At 34.6% G+C, this 25691-nt stretch overlaps 1 protein-coding gene across 1 annotated transcript in view; it reads left to right on the top strand.

Moving 5' to 3' along the window:
• The window catches only part of RXFP1 (relaxin family peptide receptor 1), a 113377-nt gene that overhangs the window by 74958 nt on the left and 12728 nt on the right, over positions 1-25691 (top strand). The window contains exons 10-17 of the mRNA XM_077139555.1: positions 8185-8256; positions 10838-10909; positions 16164-16235; positions 17022-17093; positions 17913-17984; positions 20298-20527; positions 22192-22602; positions 23332-23550. Coding sequence (XP_076995670.1) covers positions 8185-8256; positions 10838-10909; positions 16164-16235; positions 17022-17093; positions 17913-17984; positions 20298-20527; positions 22192-22602; positions 23332-23550 — 1220 coding nt within the window. The remainder of the gene's footprint in view (positions 1-8184; positions 8257-10837; positions 10910-16163; positions 16236-17021; positions 17094-17912; positions 17985-20297; positions 20528-22191; positions 22603-23331; positions 23551-25691) is intronic.

Genomic DNA, 25691 nt, shown 5'->3' with positions numbered 1-25691 from the left:
TGTGGTCAGTTTAGTTGAACACCATAAGTACTTGGAATCTTGAATAGGGCATGAGATCTTGTTGGTTTGTCCAGGTTAATGTGATGCCTTGATACATCCCAGAGTAACTTGAGCAGTTAACAAAGAGATACTTACAAAGTCCCCTTAGGGGACTGGGGAGAAAGGAGGAATTATTCAACTTCCCCATTTGGAAAATTTCTGATATTCTCACAAGCACTGGGGACAACTGTATCAATTAGGCTGAGCCCTCGATCTTAGGGTTCCCCCCTTTGAAGCTTATTCCTGAAAAGGAGAAGCTAAGCCTACTTATATATATGCCTAAAAGTCACCCACAGAGACACTTTTTTGTTGCTCAGACATGGCCTTTCTCCCTAAGCCAGCTCATCAAGAGAACTCACTGCCCTTCCTCCTACATGGGACATGATTCCAGGGATGTAAATCTCCCTGGCAATGTGGGACAGAATTCCTGGGATGAGATGGGATATGGCATCAAGAAATTGAGAAAACCTTCTTGACCAAAAAGGGGAAGAGAGAAATGAGAAAAAATAAAGTGTCACTGACTGAGAGATTTTGAACACTCAAGAGGTTATCCTGGAGGTTATTCTTACGCATTATATAGATATCCCTTTTCAGTTTATGGTGCATTGGAGTAGCTGGAGGGAAGTATTTGAAACTGTTGAACTGTATTCCAGTGACTTGGTTCTTGAAGATGATTATATAAAGATATAACTTTTGCAATGTGACTGTGTGGTTGTGAAAGCCTTGTGTCTGGTGCTCCTTTTATCCAGGGTATAGACGAATGAGTAAAATAAATTGATGAAAAATGAATAAATAATAGGGAAGATAAAGGGTAAAATAAACTGGGTAGTTTGAAATACTAGCAGTCAATGAGAGAGAGGGATAAGGAGTATGGTATGTGTGAGTTTTTTCTTTTTTCTTTTCATTTCTTTTTCTGGAGTGATGCAAATGTTCTAAAAAAATGATCATGGTGATGAATACTTACCCATGTGATGATATTGTGAGTCACTGATTGTATACCATGTATGGAATGTATGTGCGTGAAGATGTGTCAATAAAAATATTTTTAAAAAATAAATTAAATAGATAGATAAATCAATACTACCTAAAGCAATCTACAAATGTAATGCAATGCCTATCAAAATTCTGGCAGCTTTTTTGCAGATATAGAAAAGATGATTCTCAAACATACTTGGAATCTCAAGGGATCTTGAATAGCCAAATCTTGTAAAAGAGAGTGAAGTTCAAGGAGTCACACTTTCTGATTTCAAAACTTACTGCAGAGCTTCAGTAATTGAAACAGCATACTACTGGCATAAAGATAAGCATATAGACCTTTGGAATATAACTGAAAGTCCAGAGATAAATCCACACATCTATGGCCAGTTGATTTTCAACAACAGTGCCAAATCCATCGAATAAGAAAATAATATCAACAAAATGGTGCTGGGAGAACTGGAAATCCACATGCAAAAAATAAATGTCGACCCCTACTTCTCACCATATACAAAAATTAATTCGATGACCTAAATATAAAAGCTAATACTATAAAACTCTTACAGGAAAATATCCTTAAGACTATGTAGTAAGTACTGTATTTTTAGATTTTACACCAAAAAGCACAAGCAACGAAAGAAAAAACAGACATAATTACTTCATTAAAATTAAAACGTTTGTGCATCACAAGACATCAAGAAAGTGAAAAGACAGCCTACAGAATGGGAGAAAATAATTTCAAACCATATATCAGATAAGGGTATATTCAGAATATATAAAGAACTCCTACAACTCATCAACAAAAAAGACAATCCAATTAAAAACAGGCTAAGGATTTGAATAGACATTTCTCCAAGAAAGATATTCAAATGACCAATGTATATGAAAAAATGCTCAACATCATTAGCCATGAGGGAAATACAAGTTAAAATTACAAGATACCATTTCACACCACTAGGATTACTATTACTGGAAAAAAAAACTTAAAATAACAAATATTGGAGAGGATGCAGAAAAATAGAAATCTGCATACATTGTTGGTAGGAATGTAAAATGGTGCATCCACTATGGAAGATAGTTTGGCAGTTCAGCTCCTCAAAAAGCTAAACTTAAAATTGCCAAATGACCCAGCAATTCTACCCCTAGGTATATACCCCAAATAATTGAAAGCAAGGACTCAAACAGATATTTGTACACCAAATTTCATAGTAGCATTATTCGCAATAGCCAAAAGGTAGAAGCAACCCAAGTGTCAGTCAACAGATGAATGGATAAACATAACTGGTATACCCAAATAATGGAATATTATTCAGTTGTAAAAAGAAATGAAGTACTGGTACATGCTACAACACGGATGAAACTTGAAGACATCATGTTGAGTGGAATAAGTCAAATACAAAAGGACAAATATTGTACCATTTCTCTTATTTGAAATACTTAGAATAAGTAAATTCATAGAAGCAGAAAGCAGAATAATGGTTACCAGGAATGGGGGAGAATGGAATGAGGAGTTATTGTCAACTGAGTATGAGTTTTGGTTCGGGATGATGAAAATAGTCCAGAAATAGTACTATAAGTTATACAGTATTGTCGATGTACCTAATGTCAAATAATTGTCTACTTAAATGTTCAAAATGATTTTTATGATATGGATATTTTATCACAATTAAAAATAAATTATTTTGGGGTGCAAGGGTAGTTCAGTGGTAGAATTCTCGTCTGCCATGCAGGAGACGCAAGTTCGTTTCCAGGCCCATGCACTTCCCCAAAACCAAACAAACAAACACACAAGCAAACAAACGAAGAAAACAAATAAACAAACAAAAATTCAACAAATGGTGCTGCACTAACAGGATACTTACAAGGAAAAAAAATGAAATGTGACCCCCACCATACAGCATACAAAAAAATTATTTTAAAAGGGGAAAAGAAAATTGCCCATCCAAAGCAAAAGTAGTAGCAATGTATTATGATGTTTATAACATATGTAGAAAAAATATATGACAACATTGACACAAAAGATGGAAGGAAGGAAATGGAAATACATGCTCTCTCATATTAGTGAAGTGGCGTGATATTATTTGAAGAAAGATTGTGATATGTTAGAGATGTATATTGTAAATCTTAGAGCAACCACTAAAAACAAATAAAATTAAATAGGTATAACTAATAAGTCAGCAGTGGAAACAAAATATAATCATTCAAAGTAAATTCAAAAGAAAGCAAGAAGAGAAATATAGAAGAGATGAACAAAAGGAAAACAACTATCAAGATTGTAGATTTTTAAAAAAATGGTAGATTAAATCCAGCCCTATCAATAATTACAGTAAATGCAAATGAATTAAACACTTCGTGTAAAAGGCAGGACAAAGAGAAAATATGATCCAACCATATGTTGTCAAATAAAATTAACTTTAAATGGATTGTTGGAAAGTAGAAGATGGAAAATATATTATGAAACATCAATTTTTTAAAAAGCTGGACTGGCTATATTTCATACCAGAAAGTAGATCTTAAAACAAGGAATGTCACCAGGGATAAAGAGAGATATGACAAAATAACAAGAAGAAATAATAATCCTAAATAAGTAAGCAGTTTGAAAATATATAAAGTGAAAACCATAAAACTGAAAGGAGAAACAGGTCAAGAGATATCATTTAGAATGTGTTTCTCTGTTGTCATATTTTTTAATTTAAAATTAATTAAAAATTTTAAAAAATAAAAAAATAAAAAAAGAGATATCATTTAAAGCTGAAATCCACCATTAAATATATATATGCATATTTGATATGTCTATGATGAACACTAATAAAAAAAGAACATGATTGAAAAAAATCTTATGTTGGAAGAGGAACAGAAGGGAAGACAACATATACTATTTTCATTTCTTATGAGAAATTAATTATTGTTAAATGAAAGAAAAGCTATAGGGTATATCTTATAAAGGTAATCAATAGAATATACACACTGTATAGAGACCATAAGAAATCAATTAAAAAAAAATTGATGCCCATTTTTTAACCCATAAAACAGTATAGTAATATTTTTAAATAACAGGCCTAGGTCAAGATATATTAATATCAGTAAATGTAAGTGGGTTGAGCTCACCTATCAAAAAAAAAATTAGGTTTTCAGAATGGCCCACAATGCAAAACCTAACTCAGCAGTACTTACAAGAAATACAGATATAACTAAGTGACTAAGAAAGATTGAAAGCAAAAAGCTAGTCAAAAGTATGTCAGGTAGACATTTTAAAAAGGAAAGCAGGTATCGTATTTTCACATCAAAATAGGTAGAATTCTGGCCACCATGCATTAAACACAAAGAAAAACATTTTAATGCAATAGTGTGTAATTTCCAAAAAAAAACGCGTATAATATGTATATTTATGCACTAAATGGTATCCATATAGCAACCAAAAACAAAAGAAAAAATATTCATATATAAGCAATAAGAGACATAAATCCACCTTTCTCAGTGCATTAAAGATCAAGTAGAACAAAAAAGTAAGGATATGCAAAACAAAATTAAATAAGTTAAATCTAATTGGTGTATATTACGCTAAAATGTTCCTTCTCCATTCCCTTCTCAATAAATTGAACTGATTTATTCAAAGCAGTGATGTGCTCAGCTAAAAGAATATATTTCCAGCCTTCCTTTTATCTAGATATGGCCATATGACTGAGATCTGATCAATGAGATATAAGTAAAAACAGAGACCTCTGTGAAGTCTCCTCATCTAAAAGAAAATGGATATGATGGCTTGAACTTTAGCATCATCTTGGCATGAACAAGGGCTGTGAACAGTAAATATGAAATATTTTCAGTTTCTAACAACTTTGTAAAACTACCTCTACCAACAAAGGCAGTGGATTCTTTGCCTGATGTACTCCCCTGAGACACCAGGGATCCAGAGAGAGAAAGAGTTTAATGCTAGGCATAAAGCAGGAGTTCAGATGTCCTATTGGCCCCAAAATCTGTCTTCCCACACTGCAGTAGTTCTGATAGTTTTGTAGTATCAAAAGATGGGCAGGTTTTAGGATAATGAGCACAATGACTCCGGATGATTCAATATGAGATTATTTAATTATTCAGCATGTGCAAATTGATTATGTACTTAATCACAGAATGTATTATGAAAATAGTGGCTTTAATATGATGATGGGCATGATTTTTAGTATTATAATGAGGTATAGGTGACATAGGTTAAAGTCTACGCTACTGTGCATGTCAGGCAGGCCCATTTTGGTTAGATCCAGTTTGGGTTATCAAGACAACTTTGCAATTAGGGTGGGTTAGTTCTGGGCTGGCCCAAGGCCCCTCGTTAATAAACACTGGGGGGTTGTCTTTAGTGATCACAAAACTCCAAAGTTGAAAAAACGGATAAAATGGGTGCAAGTGAGGGTCAGTCACACAGTTTTTACAATCACAAGGTTACAAGATAAAGGCTATATAATCATATAAAAATCAAGGCAGTTGAATTGCAGTTCAAAGATTTTAGGAATTTCCCTCTATCTACTCCAATATTTCAGAAAGCAAAAAGAAATAGCTATATAATAATTCAGTGACCATAGTCATCCCTTAAATCCCAATTTCTCATTTACACTGCTGTACCAGCCCTCAATCGCTGTACTATAAACTTTTTTTTTTTTAGAAAAATATCTTGTGTATTTATACTATTATGCAGTGGTTGGGTCTCTATTATATGTACCTATAACTAACCCTAATAGATAAAAACAAAGAATGTCCAAAGCAAATTCACCAAAACTGACCATATAATTTAGGACATACATGAATGCAAATCAAACTCAAGAAACAGATGAAGGAATTAGCCTAAAGTAGAAGAGTAGCTATCTCTTCTTCTTGAGATGAGAACACGGGGTGCATCTAGACGCAGAAAGTCTAGGGCGTCCCCTTCCCCAGTACCTCAATTTTCTCTGTGAAATAGGACCAGAAATGTTTAAAAGGTGAGGGAGGAAGCAACCGTTAAGGAGATGGGCATGTTTGAAATGATGCTTGGGAATTGAGAATTGGAGCTGAGAAGGGACAGGTGAGGTAATTGGTGATTTTGTTTTTTATTGTTGTTTTTCCTCAGACCCAAGGATCAAATTTTCCTTTTCAACCAGTTCCTCCATAAATAAAGGGAAGAATAAATGGTTGACTCAGAGCTTCATTAAGTGGAAAAGGTGGCCTAGACACCAAACAGTAAGAAAAATATTCCCTGCCAATTCCATCAGGTCTTAAAGCTAGGGAGCAGGAAGCAGGTTTTATGCCTTAGCTAATATACATGCTGAAAACCAGATCTCTGCATATAAAGACCCAAAAATCTCTGATTCTAGGAAGAAAGTCAAAGTATACCTCAGGGTGAAATTAAACTCAAAGTTAAATTAAACTAATAATTTAAATTAGCCACAAGCTCCTAATTTGTGTCTAGATGTGTGCCTTTCACTGATATTTATAAATTAGTAAATTAGTACTAACAAATATTTTTGCTACTTTAACAGGAAAAAGGTTACAAAGAAAGCTAAATAAGATAATCAATTCCCCTAACAATGGGTATTTTGTGAGGTTCAAGAGAGAATCATCATATGGTGGTAGTTTCTTGGTAATAGCAATAAAATATGAAGAAGAAATGCCATGTCTGCTATTGACACACATATATTATAAGAGACCAAAAGCCTTGCCCAAACCTAATGACCAAAAAAATAATATTATAAGTATTTACCTTCCAATTTAATAGAATAACAGAACTTTTTCTTTAGGCAGGTGATCTAGAATCAAGATTTAAGATTCTAATATAATGTTCTATGTAAGTAGAGAAATCCTGTTTACAAAATTCTAAAGAGATATTCTCTCTGCTAAATACTTATAGTATCAAGAGCTCATTCTCTCAATACCACAGATTGTTAGGAAGTTTGAGTTTAAATTTGAAATATTTTACATCTTCTGTCTAGTAAACCTAATTTTGCCATTTGTTGGAACAGAAAAACCCTGAGATATCTTCTACAGCTTGATTTCAAATACATGTCTCTTATTTTGCCCTTCTCTGGTATAAATACACTCTTTTCTTCAATTGACTTCAGTTTCCAGACCCCTTCCATCCTGGTCTTCTGCTGCCCTAGATATACCTTGATTTGTCAATGTCTGTTTTAATTGCAGTACCCACAATAAAACCGATTATCCTGCATGTGGCCTAGACAGGGAAATACAGGCACTTCTATTAATGTTACCCATGTTTGCCACAGAGATTTTACCAGCTGTATCACACTTGAACTCATATATTTTTGTCAGGATTATTTCTCAATAGTTCTGTGTTATACAGTGATCACTAAACTAAGTCCTGGGATAAAATGAGTAGATTTAAGGACCAACATTTTCTTTTGAAAGTATATCCCTAAAAATTCAGCTAACTCGTTCTCTGCTTTATCAACTTGTACCATCTTCTTAGTGATAAGATAAAGAAAGAGGGTCACTAAAAGATAAATTTCATGATAACCATGAAGAAGAGACAATAAAACATGACTTTTATGGCAAATTTAGGTGCTCAGTCCAGATTCCTTCTGGTGACGTGGTGCCACACAGCAGGGCACTTCAGGGGGGTCAGTAGCAGCTCACTGAGCTGAGAAGTCACTGCCCAAGGACAGCCTGTTAGTACCCCTCTGCATAAGGCTTCCCCAGTGGTAAAAAGTTATTGGGACTTTCTTCCAAGAAATGTTAGGCTAGGGAGGTGGAGTTAAATATTACTTGTAGCAGTAGCAGCTTCTGCAGTAATAATAGAATCTTCTGTAGGCTGTAGCAAAGTAGGGTCACTTAGGGAAATGTCATTGGTAAATCTGAACAAACCTTTAATATATTTCGCTATTAAACATCTGTTAGTAAAATGAGTACCTACCATAATAAAAGTTTTCTATTTTAATTCTTATTTTCTTCACATTTCTCAGGATAACATATGTGCCCATATAAACACATAATTATGATGTATCCCAAAACATTTCAACTAAATATATCGTATATTATTTCAACTATTCTATAAATGGCTACATTTTAAAATCTATATGAAATGAATATATGAAAAAAGATATTTTATTAGAAAGGCAAATAATTCTTAACCAATTTATTACTGCTTGTGATTAAAATTTAGCTTTGTCATGTTTTGTTTTTATGTTCCAGAGACTTTGAAGGCAACCATATCCGTAATTTAAGAAATTTGACTTTTATTTCCTGCAGTAATTTAACTGTTTTGTAAGTAATGCTTTATCCTTTTTAAGTAATGTTACATTCCCTTACAAACAAAATGAGTCATTTATACAGACTGATACTAATAAAAACATACATAGTAATTCCAGCAAATGTTTACAGTCAACTGGAGTTTTAGAAACAAAAATACACGGGCAAAATTATTGAAGTTCAAACCTAGGGTAACCACATATTCACAATGTAAATGCATCATCATCCTGGCACTCTAGAATCTGAGGCCTGTTTTTCTCAAACTTGACTACCCTTGAGGCCAACTTATCTCATAGACCACCAAAAACCTGTCCTTGAATCTCAGTTTGAGAAAGACTACATTCAAGTCTGGATCTAAAGAATGTTTGCCCTTTACAAATTTTTACTGCAAAGATTAAGATTTCTTATCATTGTTAGCAATTTTGATTGTAATCAAAATGAAAAAAAACGCTGCAAAATGATCAGATCTCTGAGGATATAATTGTGGAGAGTAGGATAAACCTTAAAATGTTATTGAACGTAATTTTCCTTTATGCCTCTCTGGCCTGTTTTAAATTCACATTGCCTCTTCAATGAAAGTTATATTCAATATGTATGTATTGAAGACTATATCTTCAATATAAATACACAACTGCCTCATTGTCCTTTATTTTTTTCCAGAACTATGTTTTTCAAACTGTGGGGTGCAACTCACAAGTGGGAGATGAAAGCAATGTAGCACGATTGATTTAGTATGTCCTAACCAGTATTTTCAATGAAATAGATTAGAATTAAATTGACCAGAAAATGTCAGTGTTGAGTGCAGAAAATAAATATATTATCTCATGAATCTTGGGTTCGTGGGTGTTTATTTTTATATCTCAATGTATAATGCATTTTTTACTGTGAATTGCCATGGAAAAAGTTTGAAAACCATCACCCTAGACCACATAGGACCCCTGTGTATAGGTAATATAATACTACCACTGCTACAGCAATATATTTTCTTGAACTATTCCAATGATTCCAAAACCACTGAAGAGTGAGTGAGTTCAGTAATCTTCAAATACAGGATGCTTTATATCAGTCATGCAAAATAATTCATCTTAATTGCCCAAAGAAACCCAAATTGCACCTGACAGACATAGGCCAAAAAGTATCTGAAAAAGTTAGAATTTATTTTCTGCTCTACCTGTATTTGTTTTTACGGACATCTCTGTATGAAGAAATCATTTGTGGGTCTCCTATTGGCAGGTGCTTGTACTTTTCTGGTCCAGGGACACTGAGAAAAGGTAGTAATGGTTTGGAATGCTGGGAAGACATGCGACAAGGCCAGCTTCCAGGCATGTCACATAATGTTTAATGTAATTTTTCTATGAGTTAAGCTAGTTGGTAGCACATGGGATCAGTGAGGAAACAGTTTGTCAAAGGTTACAGACTGAAAAAAAAAAGTTACAGATTGATTCAACATGCCAAACTCGAGATCTTCTGAATTTAGTCCACTTTAGAATTCCTACCTAAATCACACTAACTAACAAAATGTGTGTGAATGCTATGGCATGTAGGGTATTTTGTTACAAAGATATGCTCTGCCATCTGTTTAAGTTTACTAGTGCTGCCACAATGCTATATGCCATAAATGGGTCAGCTTTTATAAAGGGTATTTATGAAGTTACAAGTTTACATTCCTTAGGCCATAAAAATACCCAAATTAAGGTATCCAGAGACACACCAAGAAAGCCATTCTGGGGAGGCATGTGGCTAGTGTCTGTTGGTCCTTGCTACTGGTTCCATTGCCTTTAGCTTCTGATTCCAGTGGCTTTCTCTTTAGGCATCTGTGGGTCCTGACTTAGCTGCTTTAGGGCAAAATTCTAGGTTTCATCTCTTAGCTTAGCATCTCATGGCAACATATGCTGGGCTCTGGTTCCTGTCTAGCTTCTGTCAGCTCTAACAAAAGCCACATCTCCTGGGGCTTCTGCATTTCCAAATGTCTGTGTCTAAACTTTCTCCAAGCAGCTCCAAACATCTGCAGCTGTGTTGGTTCTGAAGCAACTGAGCTTTTCCAAAATGTCTCCCTTTTTAAAGAACTCCAGTAACTAATCAAGACCCACCTTAAGTGGGGGAGGGGGGGTCACATCTCCATCTTATCAAAAGGTCACACCAACAATTGGTGTGTCATATCTCCATGGAAACAATCTAATCAAAGTTTCCACCCTAAACACTAGGTCTGGCCCCACGAGATTAGATTAGGAAAAGAACATGGCTTCTCTGTGGTACATAACAGTTTCAAACTAGTACACCAACAAAAGAGGTGACTCCAAAATAGCTCCCTATACTCTCAGTTACATAATATTCAATAAACTCAAGAATCAAGGTTCTCATTATTTCTATTGCAAACCTCTTCCCTACTGCACTTAAAAGTTTACACTATATTTTATTATTGCCATCATTAAAAGATTTAGAAAACAAGATACTACTACTCCTACTACTTCAAAATACCTTGAAGTAAAAGATGCACTATTTATAATAATTCTTATTTGTGCAGACTGTTAATCTCTAATAATTCATGTATCAAGTACCTCCAGAAGTTATAACGTGCTTTTCTTTATACTTTCAGGGTAATGAGGAAAAACAAAATTAGTCATTTAAATGAAAATATTTTTGCACCTCTCCAGAAGCTAGATGAATTGTAAGTTTGATTAAATATATGTCATTAATATTTTTCTTTCTACTATTTCATTTTATATTTTTATGCATATATGCTTTTGTGTTTGAGAAATATTGTCTACTGTTTTTCTGGGATTATTTAAATAGATTTTGCATCACAAAGGAATTCAGATAGCTTATAAAATATGCATAAAAGAAAAATATAAAATAAATAATTGAGGAAAGTATAGTAAACAAAATTCAGCCATAGGGAAAGAATAAAAAAGAATAAAATTAATATACAAAATACAACCTATACCACTCTGTCCCACTGCAAGAGAGAGATAGCAAATTTGTCTTTAAGCTTCCTGAAGGCCTAAGATTTAGAAATCATAAGATAAAAAACATTCTATTTTGCTGATTCTGAAACCACAAGATAATCTCTCCCCTGGATCCAAAAGGAAATTAGGCACTCTCATATAAAATATCACCATGTGTAAATATGGAAGAAAATATTTAAAACCACTATTTTTATAATTCTCCTTTTTGAAGGTCAGTGACATAAATGACAATGATGGTAAATTCCAAAAGGCATTAAAACAATTCTATGATGAACCAAAACCATGTGCATAGTGTATAGTAGCTGCTGTCAGAATAAAACTACACATAGAACAATAGATGAAGAGCATGTTCTTCAGACTTTTTTTTGTATTTTTTTCTCATTTAGGTGTTTCCTAAAGCTTGACTAGCAATTAAATTGATTTTATAGTCTGTAGAAATAATCGGCAATAAGGACAATCCATATGTTTTGATAATTATTTGAGCTATTAAAACCTTTTCATAAAAATTATAGAACATAACCAGAATGCTTCCCTGGACAGCTCGCCTGGGCCCTGAGACAGTAGGAGGGAATACATGTGACTTGAGTAGGATCACTTCTCAGAAAAACCTCTGCTCTACCACATCAGTGAACAAGCCATTGAAATCTCTACATTTTTGCCATAATGACTATAGCCTGGAACATTTTTTGATAGGCAGTGCCAATCATACACAAAATCCACAGGAAAATATCAATACATGTTAAAGCAAAACATCTGCTACAGTAAGTTCCCTTATATGACAATTGAACCGTACCATCAGCACATATAAAATTACTTTTTTCTCAATTGTAGGGTTAGGTACATCTAAGTAATCCAAAGATATTACCCAGCCATTACAATGCAAGTTAGTCTAGAAATCCATCCTTTTCCTTGTTTTAGACAACTTGAAAACACTATTTGAATATCAGAAGAGAGTTCCTCCAAATCTTGATCTCATGGTAGCAACAAGATATAGGTTCTATAAATCAGTAACAAGCAATGAACATGGAACACAAACATCCTAGTTGGTAACAGGGTTAATCCTCATTTGAGAGGTAAAGGAAAGATCAACAAAACTGAATGGAGGGTAATGACGACCAATGTTTAGTTCTGCCTAAAGCCTGCCTTATCCCATATTAAACGTTGACTTGAAATATCAGATTTCAAGGATGACAATGGCATTTCTCTAAGAGGTGATGGTTTTAAATGGATGGGCCTAGATCCGGAAAAAGAAGATTGTCCTTTTAAGAAAGCGTTGTGGATATTTGCACACCGCTGTTCATAGCAGCATTATTCACAATTGCCAAAAGATGGAAACAATCCAAGTACCCATCAACAGACAGATGCATAAACAAAATGCAATATATACATATGATGGAACATTATGCAGCAGTAAGATGAAGTGATGTCCTGAAGCATATGACAACATGGATGAAACTTGAGGACATAATGCTGAATGAAATAAACTAGCCACACAGGGACAGATACTGTAGGATTTTGCTCTTAAGAACTTAGTAAAGGTAAACTCAGAGGCTGAAAATACAGAAAATAGAGGACCTAGAGATACATGGAAGCTGGAGATTGGTGAATGGTTAGCTAATGTGGTTGAACTCCCTAATGTAAGGAAATAGACGTGAAGGCAGTTCTCTAGTGGGTCTATAGGTAATATTACCATATTGAAGGTGAACATGATTGAAAGGGGTTGTATAGACCTATGTGTTGCACTAATTAACACAGAAATATAAATAAGTTCTTGCAAGAACTACGTCAAAGGTAGGATTCGTTTACAAAGAGTATTTAAGTTCAGGGTACAGGGGGAAAACTGCTATTGCATGTTATGGGCTATGTTTAACAGGAAAACACAAAGAGTACACAGCAATACCAGGGGTAAATAAGTGGGGGGTGGGGGAGGACAAGAGTTAAGGGGTGGTATGGATTTTCTGTTTGGGGAAGGTGTGTTTATCAGTTATTTTTCTCTTGGGAACAATGAAAATTGTCTAAAGTTGAGAGTGTTGATGATTATACCACTAAGGGAGGATAATGTGAGACATGAACTATTGACTTTGAATGTTATACTTGGTGCCCAGTGGATGGAGGTGGCTGAAGGATACACTGGCTAGGAAGTATGGCAAACTGTGGTGTATAGATTTGATTGAATATTGTGCTGCTACAGAAAGGAAAGAAGTTGTGAGGCATGCAACGAGGTGAATGAACCTGGGGGCCGTTATGTAATGCAAAATACGCCAGAAACAAAAGAGTGAATATTGCATGGTCTTATTTAGAAAATACTTCAAAGAACATTGGGGCCTAGAGTGTAAGCTTTTATAGCAGTCACATTTAGTCTGGAACCGTAATTATTTCTAGATTTTGAGAGAATGTGCTATATATGTATAACCTGGGATTTCCCTGGAACTTTGGTACCTGTGTGACACCTAAGACTCAGAGTAGAAGTTCTGCAGGTCTCAAAGTCAGCGTTACCACATACAACAACTGTTAAAGAAATTGAAAAAGATGTCAGGCTTCAATTAGAAATAAAAACGAAGCTGATCAGGTCGAGGCTAAGGTTTCAGAATACAGGGGTAAGGAGGACATTGTATTTTAATACTTCACCTACTGTATGTGGCCAAAGGAAGAGAGATTTATTTCGTTCAAAACCTAAATTTTCTACAACACATAATCTAACTCAACCTGTCTGGGTAGATCATTTAAACAACTCAAACACATGGAGCCCAGTATGGGAATGCGGGCTTGTGATTCTGCATAGCTTAATGTAATGCCCAGATCCCAGAATATGTTGAGCAGTTAATTTAAAAAATATTGGTAACATCCCTTGAGGGATGGGAGAAAAAAATACGTAACTCTTAAACTTTACCACCAGGGAAACCCCTGCTACTGTCTCAAACATTAGGGACTCCCAAATTAATAGGTCAAGCCCTTGATCGTGAGGCTTGAGGCTTGCTCACATGAAGCTTATTTATGTAGCAGAAAAGCTAAGCCTACCTATAGTTATGCCTAAGAATTGCTTCCAGAGGACCTCTTTCATTGCTCAGATGTGGCTCTCTCTCTCTCTCTCTCTCTCTCTCTCTCTCTCTCAAAGTTCAACTCTGCAAGGAAAATCATTACCCTCCCCCCTATATTGGAAGTGACATACAAGGGAGGCTGGCCCTGGCACTATGAGATTAACAATGTCTTCCTGACCAAAAGGGGAAAAGAATTGTAACAAATAAGGTATCAGTGGCTGAGAGAATTCAAATAGATTTCAGAGGCTTCTCTGGAGGCCACTCTTGTGCAAGCTTCAGCTAAATATTGTTATTTATTATTGTTTATCAAACCCCAACCAAAACCATTCCTGCCAACCCTAAAGAACACCTAGGGCTCTATCTGAGATTCTGATTCTGATACAATGTTCCATGCACTATGATTACTTTCCTGAAACCTACAATCTCCATGTGGGTACCTAAGCCAGATACAACCTGAAACCCAAAGGGGCCAGCCTCTCCAGAACATCAGCTAGTTCCATCCTCCTATCCCACATTATTGACAGCCCTTTCCAATGAAAAAGTTGGAATTGGCATAGCCCAAATATCCCTAAAGAGTGGGAGAACAATCAAAGGAGAAGGTGGAGTTACATCAGAGAACTACATACAAATGAGTATGACTGCTGAACCATTATCTTGCTTTTTCCCTTAGTCTCCAGTCTTGGAGCAGATAGAAGGAAAAATCTAAAATTGCGAAACTGTACCAAACTCTGAAATCTGTTCTATAACTAATTGTTGTGGTATGCTTTGAAATTTATTGTTTTTGTATATATGTTAATTTTCATATTAAAAAGGGGGATTGTATCACGCTCTGTAACCCTCAAGACTTGATCACACCAATAGAATTAATGGAGGCAAATAAATAAGCAAAATCAGGATTGACTCATCACAGAGGACTTTAAAAGTAGTTCTAGTGGCACAAAATCTTTGTCATGTGCTTGATTTAATTTCTGCAATTAAACCAATTACTTTAGCTGATAATGTTTCTTGAGCCTATTCAGAAATGGACCTCAAGCCTAAGTTTAGATCAACTTTCCTAAACTGAAATTGAGAAAATTGTCCTTTCAGATGTCACTTAGGCTCTATCCCATTAGATAATTCATTCAGTAAGAAATATATCCCAGTTTTTTGTTTGACAACCAAAACCAGACACTCCACTAAAAGTTGTTGAACATGATACTGAGAATTTTAATATCCTGGTGGACTACTCTAAATTTGTTTTACACATCACATTACAAATATGATCAATTTTCTATTTGGTTTCCTATACAAGGCACTGAACGGTGCTCCACTTTTACCTGAATATGGAGCAGACAGATTCAGTCTTTTAAATGGATTCTAACTGGGGATGGAAAGAAGCATTAGTCCAAGACTAGGTAGACACTGGGTAGGCCAAGATGAGTAGATGTAGTTCTTGCACACAAATAATTTACACACTTCAAAAGGGAAACATACATACTGAAACTGTTTTAATATTATGTGTGCTATACGTATTGTGTGTGCTATAATAGAAGGGTGCAAAAGGATTATATGGGAGAAAATAGGAGAGAACATCTAACCTCCCTGGGCATCAGAGGCTTCACAGAGGAGAATCTTAAAGGATGAGTAGGAGTCCACCAAGAAGAAAGGGGGAGAGAAAGATGGAAAGAAAGAAGAGGCACAAAAAAAAATGTTTATCAGAATTAGATAATTGGTCTTATATCAAGCACTTGTTTTTGAAGGAGTGATAAAATGAGATAAAATATTTTTATTCCTTTTTAAAAATGTTTAGACTTTTGGTAACCAATATAAATCACCAATAGCATTATTAGAAAGTGGTATAATGGCTTCCTAATGAATTTCACAAACATGGATAAAGTCTTTAGAAAATAACAAAACATGTTTGCAATTATTTTTCTAGGGATTTAGGAAGCAATAAGATTGAAAACCTTCCTCCACATGTGTTTCAGGATCTGAAGGAGCTCTCGCAATTGTAAGACTAATATTAATTTTTTTCATTTCATTTCTTTTATACAGCTACTTTTTCATTCTTATTCTTTTTTCCTCTTTCTGTAACTTTCCCTGTCCCAGAGGGTCCCCCATCCTTCCCTTAACTTCCCTTTGAAGTGTGTAAATTATTAGACCTTAACTAATGGTCTAATCTAGAATATATATTTTTAAAAAACTTACTCTGAGAAGCTCCTTTTAATCAATAATTCTTTCAAGATGTTCTCAAAGGATTCTGACAAGTTCTCCCTTAAATTCTGTCACTCTGATCTAAATCTCTTTGTCCCTACCTATAACCTTTTACTTTTCATTTCATGCCTCTCAAGGAGCTAGTACAATATGTTACTCTTTGATATGGGTTATTGGAAAAAGTATTAGGTGTGATTCCTTTGATTCAAATTTGGCCAAATAAAATTTTTTTTCTTTTATTTAAAGCACACTTGAATCTAGGCAGAATGTGAGGTGTGGTTCCTCTTTGGGTCCCCTGTCACTTCTCTGGTGAGAGCCCTTTCTTGACCACTATGAGGTGTTCATGCTGCTCTCTTCCTATGGCTAACACAATCATAGAGGACTTGCCAAAAGTCAAGTATTCCTTTAAGTGTTTTACCTCCCTTAACTTATCTAAATATCCAATCAATCCTTTGAGGCAGATGCTTTTACTATATCTTTTGTAAATTTTAAAAAGTAACCCAAAGTCAACAGATACACTTTTTCTTTACCCACGTAATTTCTATTGATGACTTATTACTGCCCCTTTTTTTTTTTTGGACAGGAATCTATCCTATAACCCAATCCAGAAATTTCAAGCAAACCAATTTAGTTATCTTGTCAAACTCAAGTCACTGTACGTATACATGTCTGGTTTTGTGATGAAATTGTTTTTTAAATATTAATGGTTTATATTTTTTATAGGATCTTTCAAATCAGAAGCTTTCTTCCTAGGATATTAGTTAAGCCCCATTAAACCATATAACGTGAGTGCTTGCTATACAAGAAAAACAGACAGAAAACTATTAGCTATATCATATACTTATAAACTATTATATAAGATGACTCATTTTATAGCTTTCTCTAAATCTCTAAATGATCCTCTGAAGGAACCTGTGCACATTCATTCCCCTATCAGCACTGGGAATCTGAGTTGATCACAGCCAGCCCTACCCCAAGATGGAATCTTCTAGAGTATATGAATTATTACTTGCATCACTAGGAGAAAAAAAAAAAAATTCTGTTAGAGTCTAAGAATTGCCTTAAAGAGATGTTTCAGTTTATTTAATTCAAGTGTTCCCTCAGGAAAATGTTATTCTATTATTATAAAATGTATTACTAAATTATTAGAAAAATGTCAAAGATGTAAAACCCAAAAGATAATGCTTATTCATTTATTTCACAAATATTTATTCAGTAGTTGCTACATACAAAGCATTGTGCCATGATCTCTGAGGATCCAAAAATATTAAAGAGAGAGACATATGTATAAAAGAATTAAAAAGAGGTAGACTTGGGGCAGTGCCTAGCTAGGGTGGACTGAGTATGAATACTTTCGGGAGAGTAGGTGTTAGCTAAAAGCATTTTGTTAAATTTTCCATCATAGAGACTCAAATTAATATACCAAATATAACATACATGCTATTTTGTGTGATTACTAATTTGATATTTTTAGCAGCCTGGAAGGAATTGAAATTTCAAATATTCAACAAAAGATGTTTGGACCTCTTAGGAATCTCTCCCACATGTAAGTAGATGTTTTTCTTGCTCTTCACCTTAATTTATAACTTTTTTTTTTTTTTGCATGGGCAGGCACCAGGAATCAAACCCGAGTCTCTGGCAGGGCAGGCAAGAACTCTGCCTGCTGAGCCACCATGACCCATCCTCTTCACCTTGATTTTAATCTATTATATATTTTCACATGTATTGCTATAATACATCTCATCTATTAAAATTTTCTACTAATTTGCCTAAATAAAAATGCACTTTTAAAACTTTGATATTGGGGAAGGTGATTTTGAATTTTCCACATTCAGGTAGAACCTCATAAGTGATTTTTTTTGAATATGAGGAACCATGTGTATGGAGAGAAGCCACTATGTCCTCTAAGGAATTTTCCTCAGCTCTCATACCATTCACATATGGTGACACTTGCCCAGTGAGCTAGTAATTTGCACACATGGTAAAGTGCTGCTAGGTGACAGCATAGGAATTTACATATGCAACATAAAATATTTATAAAGAAATAATTGTTGTAAAGGGGAGACGGTAGGGAGAGATCTTCCTCAGTGAGAAGTGCCCCATGTCAGGTGTCTATATGATTGAATCAAATGTACATGGATGAAATGGTAAACTTTGAAAAATCTTTTATTCAAGCACTGAATCTGGTTGTACTGTTGATTACCTGTTTTAAAAACATTTTCCTTAATTATAGGTAATCTAATTGCAGGCATTAGAATGGTCTCCATGCCATGGCAATTGACTCAATAATTTACACAATGTCATATATGCCACCATCAATTCTTGAATCATGCTTATACTTTAAATCTAACATAGGACAATACTTTTGTTTTCCATAATTCCTCAGAGAGAATGCTTATAAAATATTCTTTGTTTGCATATCACATCAAACACTCTGGGTAAATAAGAAAAATGGAATTTGTGGAAAGAAAATTGCATAGCTCATAGAATCCAAGAAACAACTTAAGGGACAGACGTGAATTAGGAAGAAATTATGTCAGATCTAGAGATATAGCCAGCAAGACCTAAACAGCAGTCTACAATCTTATCCCAGCACTGCTGGAATTACTCATTCAAGTGTCACTCAATAAGATGTAGAGTTCCAGGACAGAAAGTCCAGTTGAACTTGCTTAGAGTTCTTATTTACTCTTGGCTTGGGAAGCACTTCCACCAAAGTTCCACCATGATTTCTCTCACAGTGGAGAAGCAATTCCCTCAAGGGAAATCAGAATGCCATTATCAGAAGGATGCTCGGTAGTCAAACAACAAACATTCATTATAGTTCTGCTGACCAAAGCAGAACTTCATCCTAAAACACATGAAACAAACTGAAATGGCAGCCACCTCTCCTTCCTCCCCAATGCTCTGCTCTCCTCTCCTTCAGGAACTCACAGAAAATGGCGAGCAAAGATTGAAATAGAAAAGGATGGAAATATCAATTGAACTTGAATTTAATAGACAATATACCATAATAATCAAGCTTTTTCGTAGTATACTTTATTACTACAGCTCTTTATATCATATTTTTCCCAGAGTACATGTGCTTACAAATAGATGCAATTTACATCCCACTTAACTAGAAATTTTCCTAACAAGTAGTTTGTCTCCATTATGTGGTGATACTTGTAACTGCCTCGTGTAATTGATGTTAGAATTTATTCCTATCACCTAGAAGATGCCCAGTAAACGATGCTGGTGTTGGTGTAGCACGGTAGGAATTATTTGTTATCCAGACGGTGTTTTTATCAAGGAGAGAGGTCTCTCTATTCATAAAAATATTCATGCAACAAAGATTTATTGAATATGCATTATGCTCCAAAATCTAGTCTTAGAAACAGGCATGTTAGTAAGCAGTTACATATAAGATAACTTCTATAATGGGAAAGCCACGGAAGCACTGAAGAGAAAACACATAATTCTCTCTTCCCCTCAGAGTTAAAAAAGCAAGACCGGTTGCAACAGTAACAGTTGCTATGTAGCAGTCATTTATATATAGTAAATCCTAAAATCCCAATAAAATTATCCTTGGATTAATTCTCTTGATCGCATCCTAACAGTATATTAATATTCTAAGACATGTTTAACACTTGTATATTCATTATGCCAATTTGCAGCTCTTACCAAACAGTCTTTTACAGTGAAATCAAGTTAATGGAATTAAGCTTAAATTTAAAGCTTAAGTATCCCTAACGTTTTACAATCCTCTGAGTCTCAAATTAAGACATTTGCTTTCTACAGAGACAATGTAGAAAATAAATCTTAATATCTGGTGACATCAATTAAATTAAAAATCTCATTTTACCTTCTCTTTTTACACCAGCTATTTTAAGAAATTTCAGTACTGTGGATATGCGCCTCATGTTCGTAGCTGTAAACCCAATACTGATGGAATTTCATCTCTAGAGAATCTCTTGGCAAGCATTATTCAGAGAGTATTTGTCTGGGTTGTATCTGCAATCACATGCTTTGGAAACATATTTGTCATTTGTACCCGACCTTATATCAGGTCTGAGAATAAGCTACATGCCATGTCAATCATTTCTCTCTGCTGTGAGTATTTCCTGGTTAAAGAGGAATTATAGTTTTGAATGTACAAAAGAATTGTCAGTATAAAATAAGTAAATAGAATTATAGAATTATCTGATTTTTAAATTTTCTTTTCATGTATGTGTCACTTTCACATTTTCTGCAATTTTGAAAATAGAATTACTTTAGTGATAGGAAAGAACATAAGTTTTTCAAACAAGTTCAGTCACATTACACAGATTAATGAAGCTCTCCTTCATTGGTTTTCTCTCATAGAGTGGCTCTGATGGCATAACATTTTATTAAAGCGCCTAGATTCTTACTCAGAATAAAATTGCAATTATTTCTGGTCAAATTTTGACAAGAGCTATATTTACTTTTTTGTTTGCGTGACCAATTCATAGATATCAATTTAATATCTAGATGATATTGTGTCTGAGCTTCAAGAATCTTTTACAGTCATAGTTTGAAATCTTTAAATAGGAAGAAAATATTTTGAAGTGGTACTAATTTTTAAAAATTTTTGAAATGTAACTGCAAGGTATTATGTTAAGTGAGGACTACAAAGAAAAATAAGCAAGAAACCAGTCCTCGAGGAGTTTACAGGCTGGATCAGATGGCCTGGAATTTATCCGTACTCTATCAAGCAAGTAAAGCATAAATTGATACCTTGATATATATTTTTATTTGTGCTGTTCCATGTCTCACTCCCACCTTCTAATGTCAATTGTTTTTATATTGCATATATAAAGAAACAGAATTCAGAAATTATGCACTATTTTCTATTACTAGCTTTAAAAGTGTAAGCAAGCTCAATTTCCCTGATAAATGCTAGAATATAACTTCAGCATTTATGGATTAGGGTCAGCCTTATGATTTACATAGTAATATGATTTTAGGGACTTAGGGTGGGATTCTTGTGCAGTCAAAAAAATCTCACCCATCTCCTCATAGGTAATGTTTGCTTAAAATGCAAATACGCCAGGTAATATATCTAGTGGTAATATATCCTCTAGAGCTGAGTCTTTTGGGTTGGGGACCTTAAAAAGAAACAGAGAAATATGTCAAAATGGGAAAACAGAATCAGAGAGAACTGGGTAGTTTTAGCCTCCTAAAATTGTAGTGACTGCAGAATGCTGCATAATTATTTGTATCTTCTAAATTATAGACTTTCAAAAACTATGGTCATTACTCACTCTATCATTGCAACTTCCGAAATACCTTCTCTGGGATTTTGGATGATGCTTTAGCTTGTTAAGCTGGGAGAATTTCAGTGGAAGAACTAAACCAAATAATGACATCTCCGTCTAGGTTCCTAATTGAATGCTGAACATTATTGCATTTTATTCATTTATTCACCACTTCTAGTTAGGACACTAAAATGGAAAACAAAACCAACAAGATCTGTGCTCTCACAGACTCATGCTTTAGAGGAAAATACATATTAAACAAATGATCACTTCATAAAACTGTAGAAGGTGCTTGCTGTGAGAGCAGTTATAAAAGAAAGTCAAGCAAGAGGTCCTCACTCATAAATGACTTCTTTGGAGAATGAAATTATTGTCCCCCACAAAATAGAAAAAACTTGGCTATTTTTTTCTTTTAGTAATTAAAATTTTTCTGCTTATTGATAATTCCATTATACCTATTTATTTCTCTAAACTTGTGAAAATTACTGACTCCTGTAGGTGCTGACTGCCTAATGGGAATATACTTATTTATGATTGGAGCCTTTGACATAAAATTTCGTGGAGAATACAATAAGCATGCACAGCTATGGATGGAGAGTACTCATTGTCAGCTCTTGGGATCTTTGGCCATTCTGTCCACAGAAGTATCAGTTCTACTTTTAACATTTCTGACACTGGAAAAATATATCTATATTGTATATCCTTTTACGTGTTTAAGACCACGAAAATGCAGAACTATTACAGTTCTGATTCTTATTTGGATTTTTGGGTTACTAGTGGCTTTAATTCCATTGAGCAATAAGGAATTTTTCAAGAACTATTATGGCACCAATGGAGTATGTTTCCCTCTTCATTCAGAAGATTCAGAGAGCATTGGAACACAGATCTATTCAGTGGCAATTTTTCTTGGTAAGAAAGTATTTTAAGTCCTTTCATTCAAAAGGTGGAATAAACCACAATATGAAACCATGATATCTTTGAAAGTTCACAAATTTTTATTTTACATATTCTTTCATCCAGTATTTCTTGGTGAAAGTGAGAGTGGATTCTTTCAGAACCCCCTAGAGGGATTCTTTCCCCAAATTACCTCTTGATCATAAAAATTCCAATTTAATGCAGTTTATTAAAAGGCAAGAAGATACTTAGCATTTGTAGTTCATGAATTCACCTTAATAATTATAAGCAAAATAACTTTCAGCTCTTTGTCTTTATAATCTGAACTAATGGAATTTGTTATTTTTTCAAAAAAAAAAAAGTATTTGTCTTGAGAGTAAATATACAAGTGTTTTGAACTAGCAGTGTGAGAATATTCCCAAAGTGTGGTACCAAATAATTACAATATGGAAAAAAAATCCCTAAGATGTTTTATGAAATTTTATTAAGCCCAGGATATTCACTGAATCACTGTAATTTCATTCTAATATGCCATATTAAAATCAAATATTTCATCATTCCTAGTAAAAATACTTCAACTCAAGAAAATTGGTGAGTTCTATGCATCTTAGTAATTATTTCTAAAGAACAAAAACCATGTTACAGTCTACCTTCTCTTTAATAAAAACAAGGAACATGTACTTTTATTGCTGTTTTTGGGATAAAGTCCATATACATTAATAATATTCCTTTTTTTCTAAATAGGTATTAACTTGGCAGCATTTATCATCATAGTTTTTTCCTATGGAAGCATGTTTTACAGTATTCATCAAAGCACCATTACAGCAACTGAAATACAGAATAAAGTTAAAAAAGAGATGATCCTTGCGAAACGTTTTTTCTTTATTGTATTTACTGATGCATTATGCTGGATACCCATTTTTATACTGAAATTACTTTCACTGCTTCAGGTAGAAATACCAGGTACAATTTCTTTTCTTTTTGTAAAGATATAAGAAATCAGTTTTGTGGTGTTCCTCTGGGAAAGATAATTAAGATCTTGAGCACTAACTGATGTCAAGAATTATAAATCAAGTTTATATCTACTTCAGGCACTATTCACGAATAAAATGTTCACTGGGAAGAAGCTGTTCAGTTCTTTCCATAAATTCCTAATAACGAGTTATTATTGGACAAAAGAACAATGACCAAAATAAATTATACACAAAGTGTTAAAATTGATCTGTCCATGAAAAAGATGCCCAGGAAGGAAAACAATCCAAAACAGTTATCAAAGTATTACTCATTTTGTTTCAGAATGTAAACAATTAATTTTGGGTAGGATATATATTTTAATATATATTTTTGCTTACACACTTATTAAGTGATTACCAATTTAGAGAGCCTAACCTCAGTATGTAAGAGATCATGAAGAAAATGTGCTTGGTATTTATAAACAATGCACAGGGATTTCCAGGAAGTATGGAAGAGTAGAGCGCTCCAGGACTCAGTCCTTCCACAAAAACAAATATTAAACAAGCAGGAACTGTGTGAAACACTATTTTCAAACTCCTGAGGCCAGAAGAACACTGTACAACATCCATGAAAAAGCAGAAAGAAAACGCTGACAAATTACAGTAAAGAACTATAAATTACACTCCGTGGAGATTATCAGTGCCCCAATCTCACAGCAGGCTCATGAGATCCAATCCCTGGCCTCTTACTGGTGATAGAAAGGGATGTAAAAATCCTATTACTTAAGAACAGGGGTGGGCATTGCCAATCACCAATCACAGCTTTTGATTCGTGAATTCAGATCACCCAGTACCACGTCTGAGGGTGATCATGCCACCCCTATCATGGCAGCAGCAGCCATTATTAAAACCCTCCCCCGATAAGAGTGGGGGCAGTAGACCCAATAAATCCCAGAGTGATTTGAACAGTGAGTAAAAAAGTATTTGCAAAGTCCCCTTCAGGGAATGGTGAGAAGAGGGAAAATTCAACTTCCTAAGTGCAGAATTCTTGATATTCTCACAAGCAGTGTGGACAAACAAAGCAATAGGCTAAGTCCCCAGTCTTGGGGTTTGTTCATATGAAACAACCCCACAAAGGATAAGCCAAGCCTACTTAAAATTAGGACTAAGAGTCAACCCCAAGAGAACCTCTTTTGTTGCTCAGATGTGGCCTCTCCCTCCAGCCAACACAATAAGCCAAACTCACCACCCTCCCCCTGTCTACATGGGACATGACTCCCAGGGGTGTGGACCTTCTTGGCAACATGGGACAGAAATCCTAGAATGAGCTGGATGATGGACTCAGCAAAGGGATTGAGAAAACCTTTTCGACCAAAAGGGGGAACAGTGAAATGAGACAAAATAAAGTGTCAATGGCTGAGAGATTCCAAACAGAGTTGAAGGTTATTCTGGAGGTTATTCTTACACATTAAACAAATATCAACTTGTTAGTCAAGATGTAATGGAGAGGCTGGAGGGAACTGCCTGAAAATGTAGAGCTGTGTTCCAGTAGCCATGTTTCTTGAAGATGATTATAAAATGATATAGCTTTCACAATGTGACTGTGTGATTGTGAAAACCTTGTGTCTAATGCTCCTTTTATCTACCTTATCAACAGATGAGTAAAACATACGGAATAAAAATAAATATTAGGGGGGAAAATGTTAAATAAATTTAGATTGAAATGCTAGTGATCAATGAAAGGGAAGGGTAAGGGGTATGGTATGTATGATTTTTTTTCTGTTGCCTTTTTATTTCTTTTTCTGAATTGATGCAAATGTTCTAAGAAATGATCATGCTAATGGATATGCAACTATGTGATGATATTGTGAATTACTGATTATATATGTAGAACAGAATGATCATATGTTAAGAATTTGTGTTTGCTTGCTATATATTTTTTAAAAATTTAAAAATTAAGACTTCCGGAGAAGATGGCGGCTTAGTAAGACGCACGGGTCTTAGTTCCTCCTCCAGAAAAGCAACTAAAGAAACAAAAACAATACGAAACAGCTCCCGGAGTCACGACAGAGACCAAAAAGACAGCGTACCCCATTCTGGAATGGCTGAACGGGCAGGGATAATCCGCTGCGGTGAGATACCCGAGGGGCG

The sequence above is a fragment of the Tamandua tetradactyla genome, chromosome 22, assembly GCF_023851605.1.
Source record: "Tamandua tetradactyla isolate mTamTet1 chromosome 22, mTamTet1.pri, whole genome shotgun sequence".
In the NCBI taxonomy this organism is placed as follows: Eukaryota; Metazoa; Chordata; class Mammalia; order Pilosa; family Myrmecophagidae; genus Tamandua; species Tamandua tetradactyla.
The sequence above is the reverse complement of the archived record's forward strand: the minus strand, read 5'-3'. Positions and strand labels throughout refer to the sequence as shown.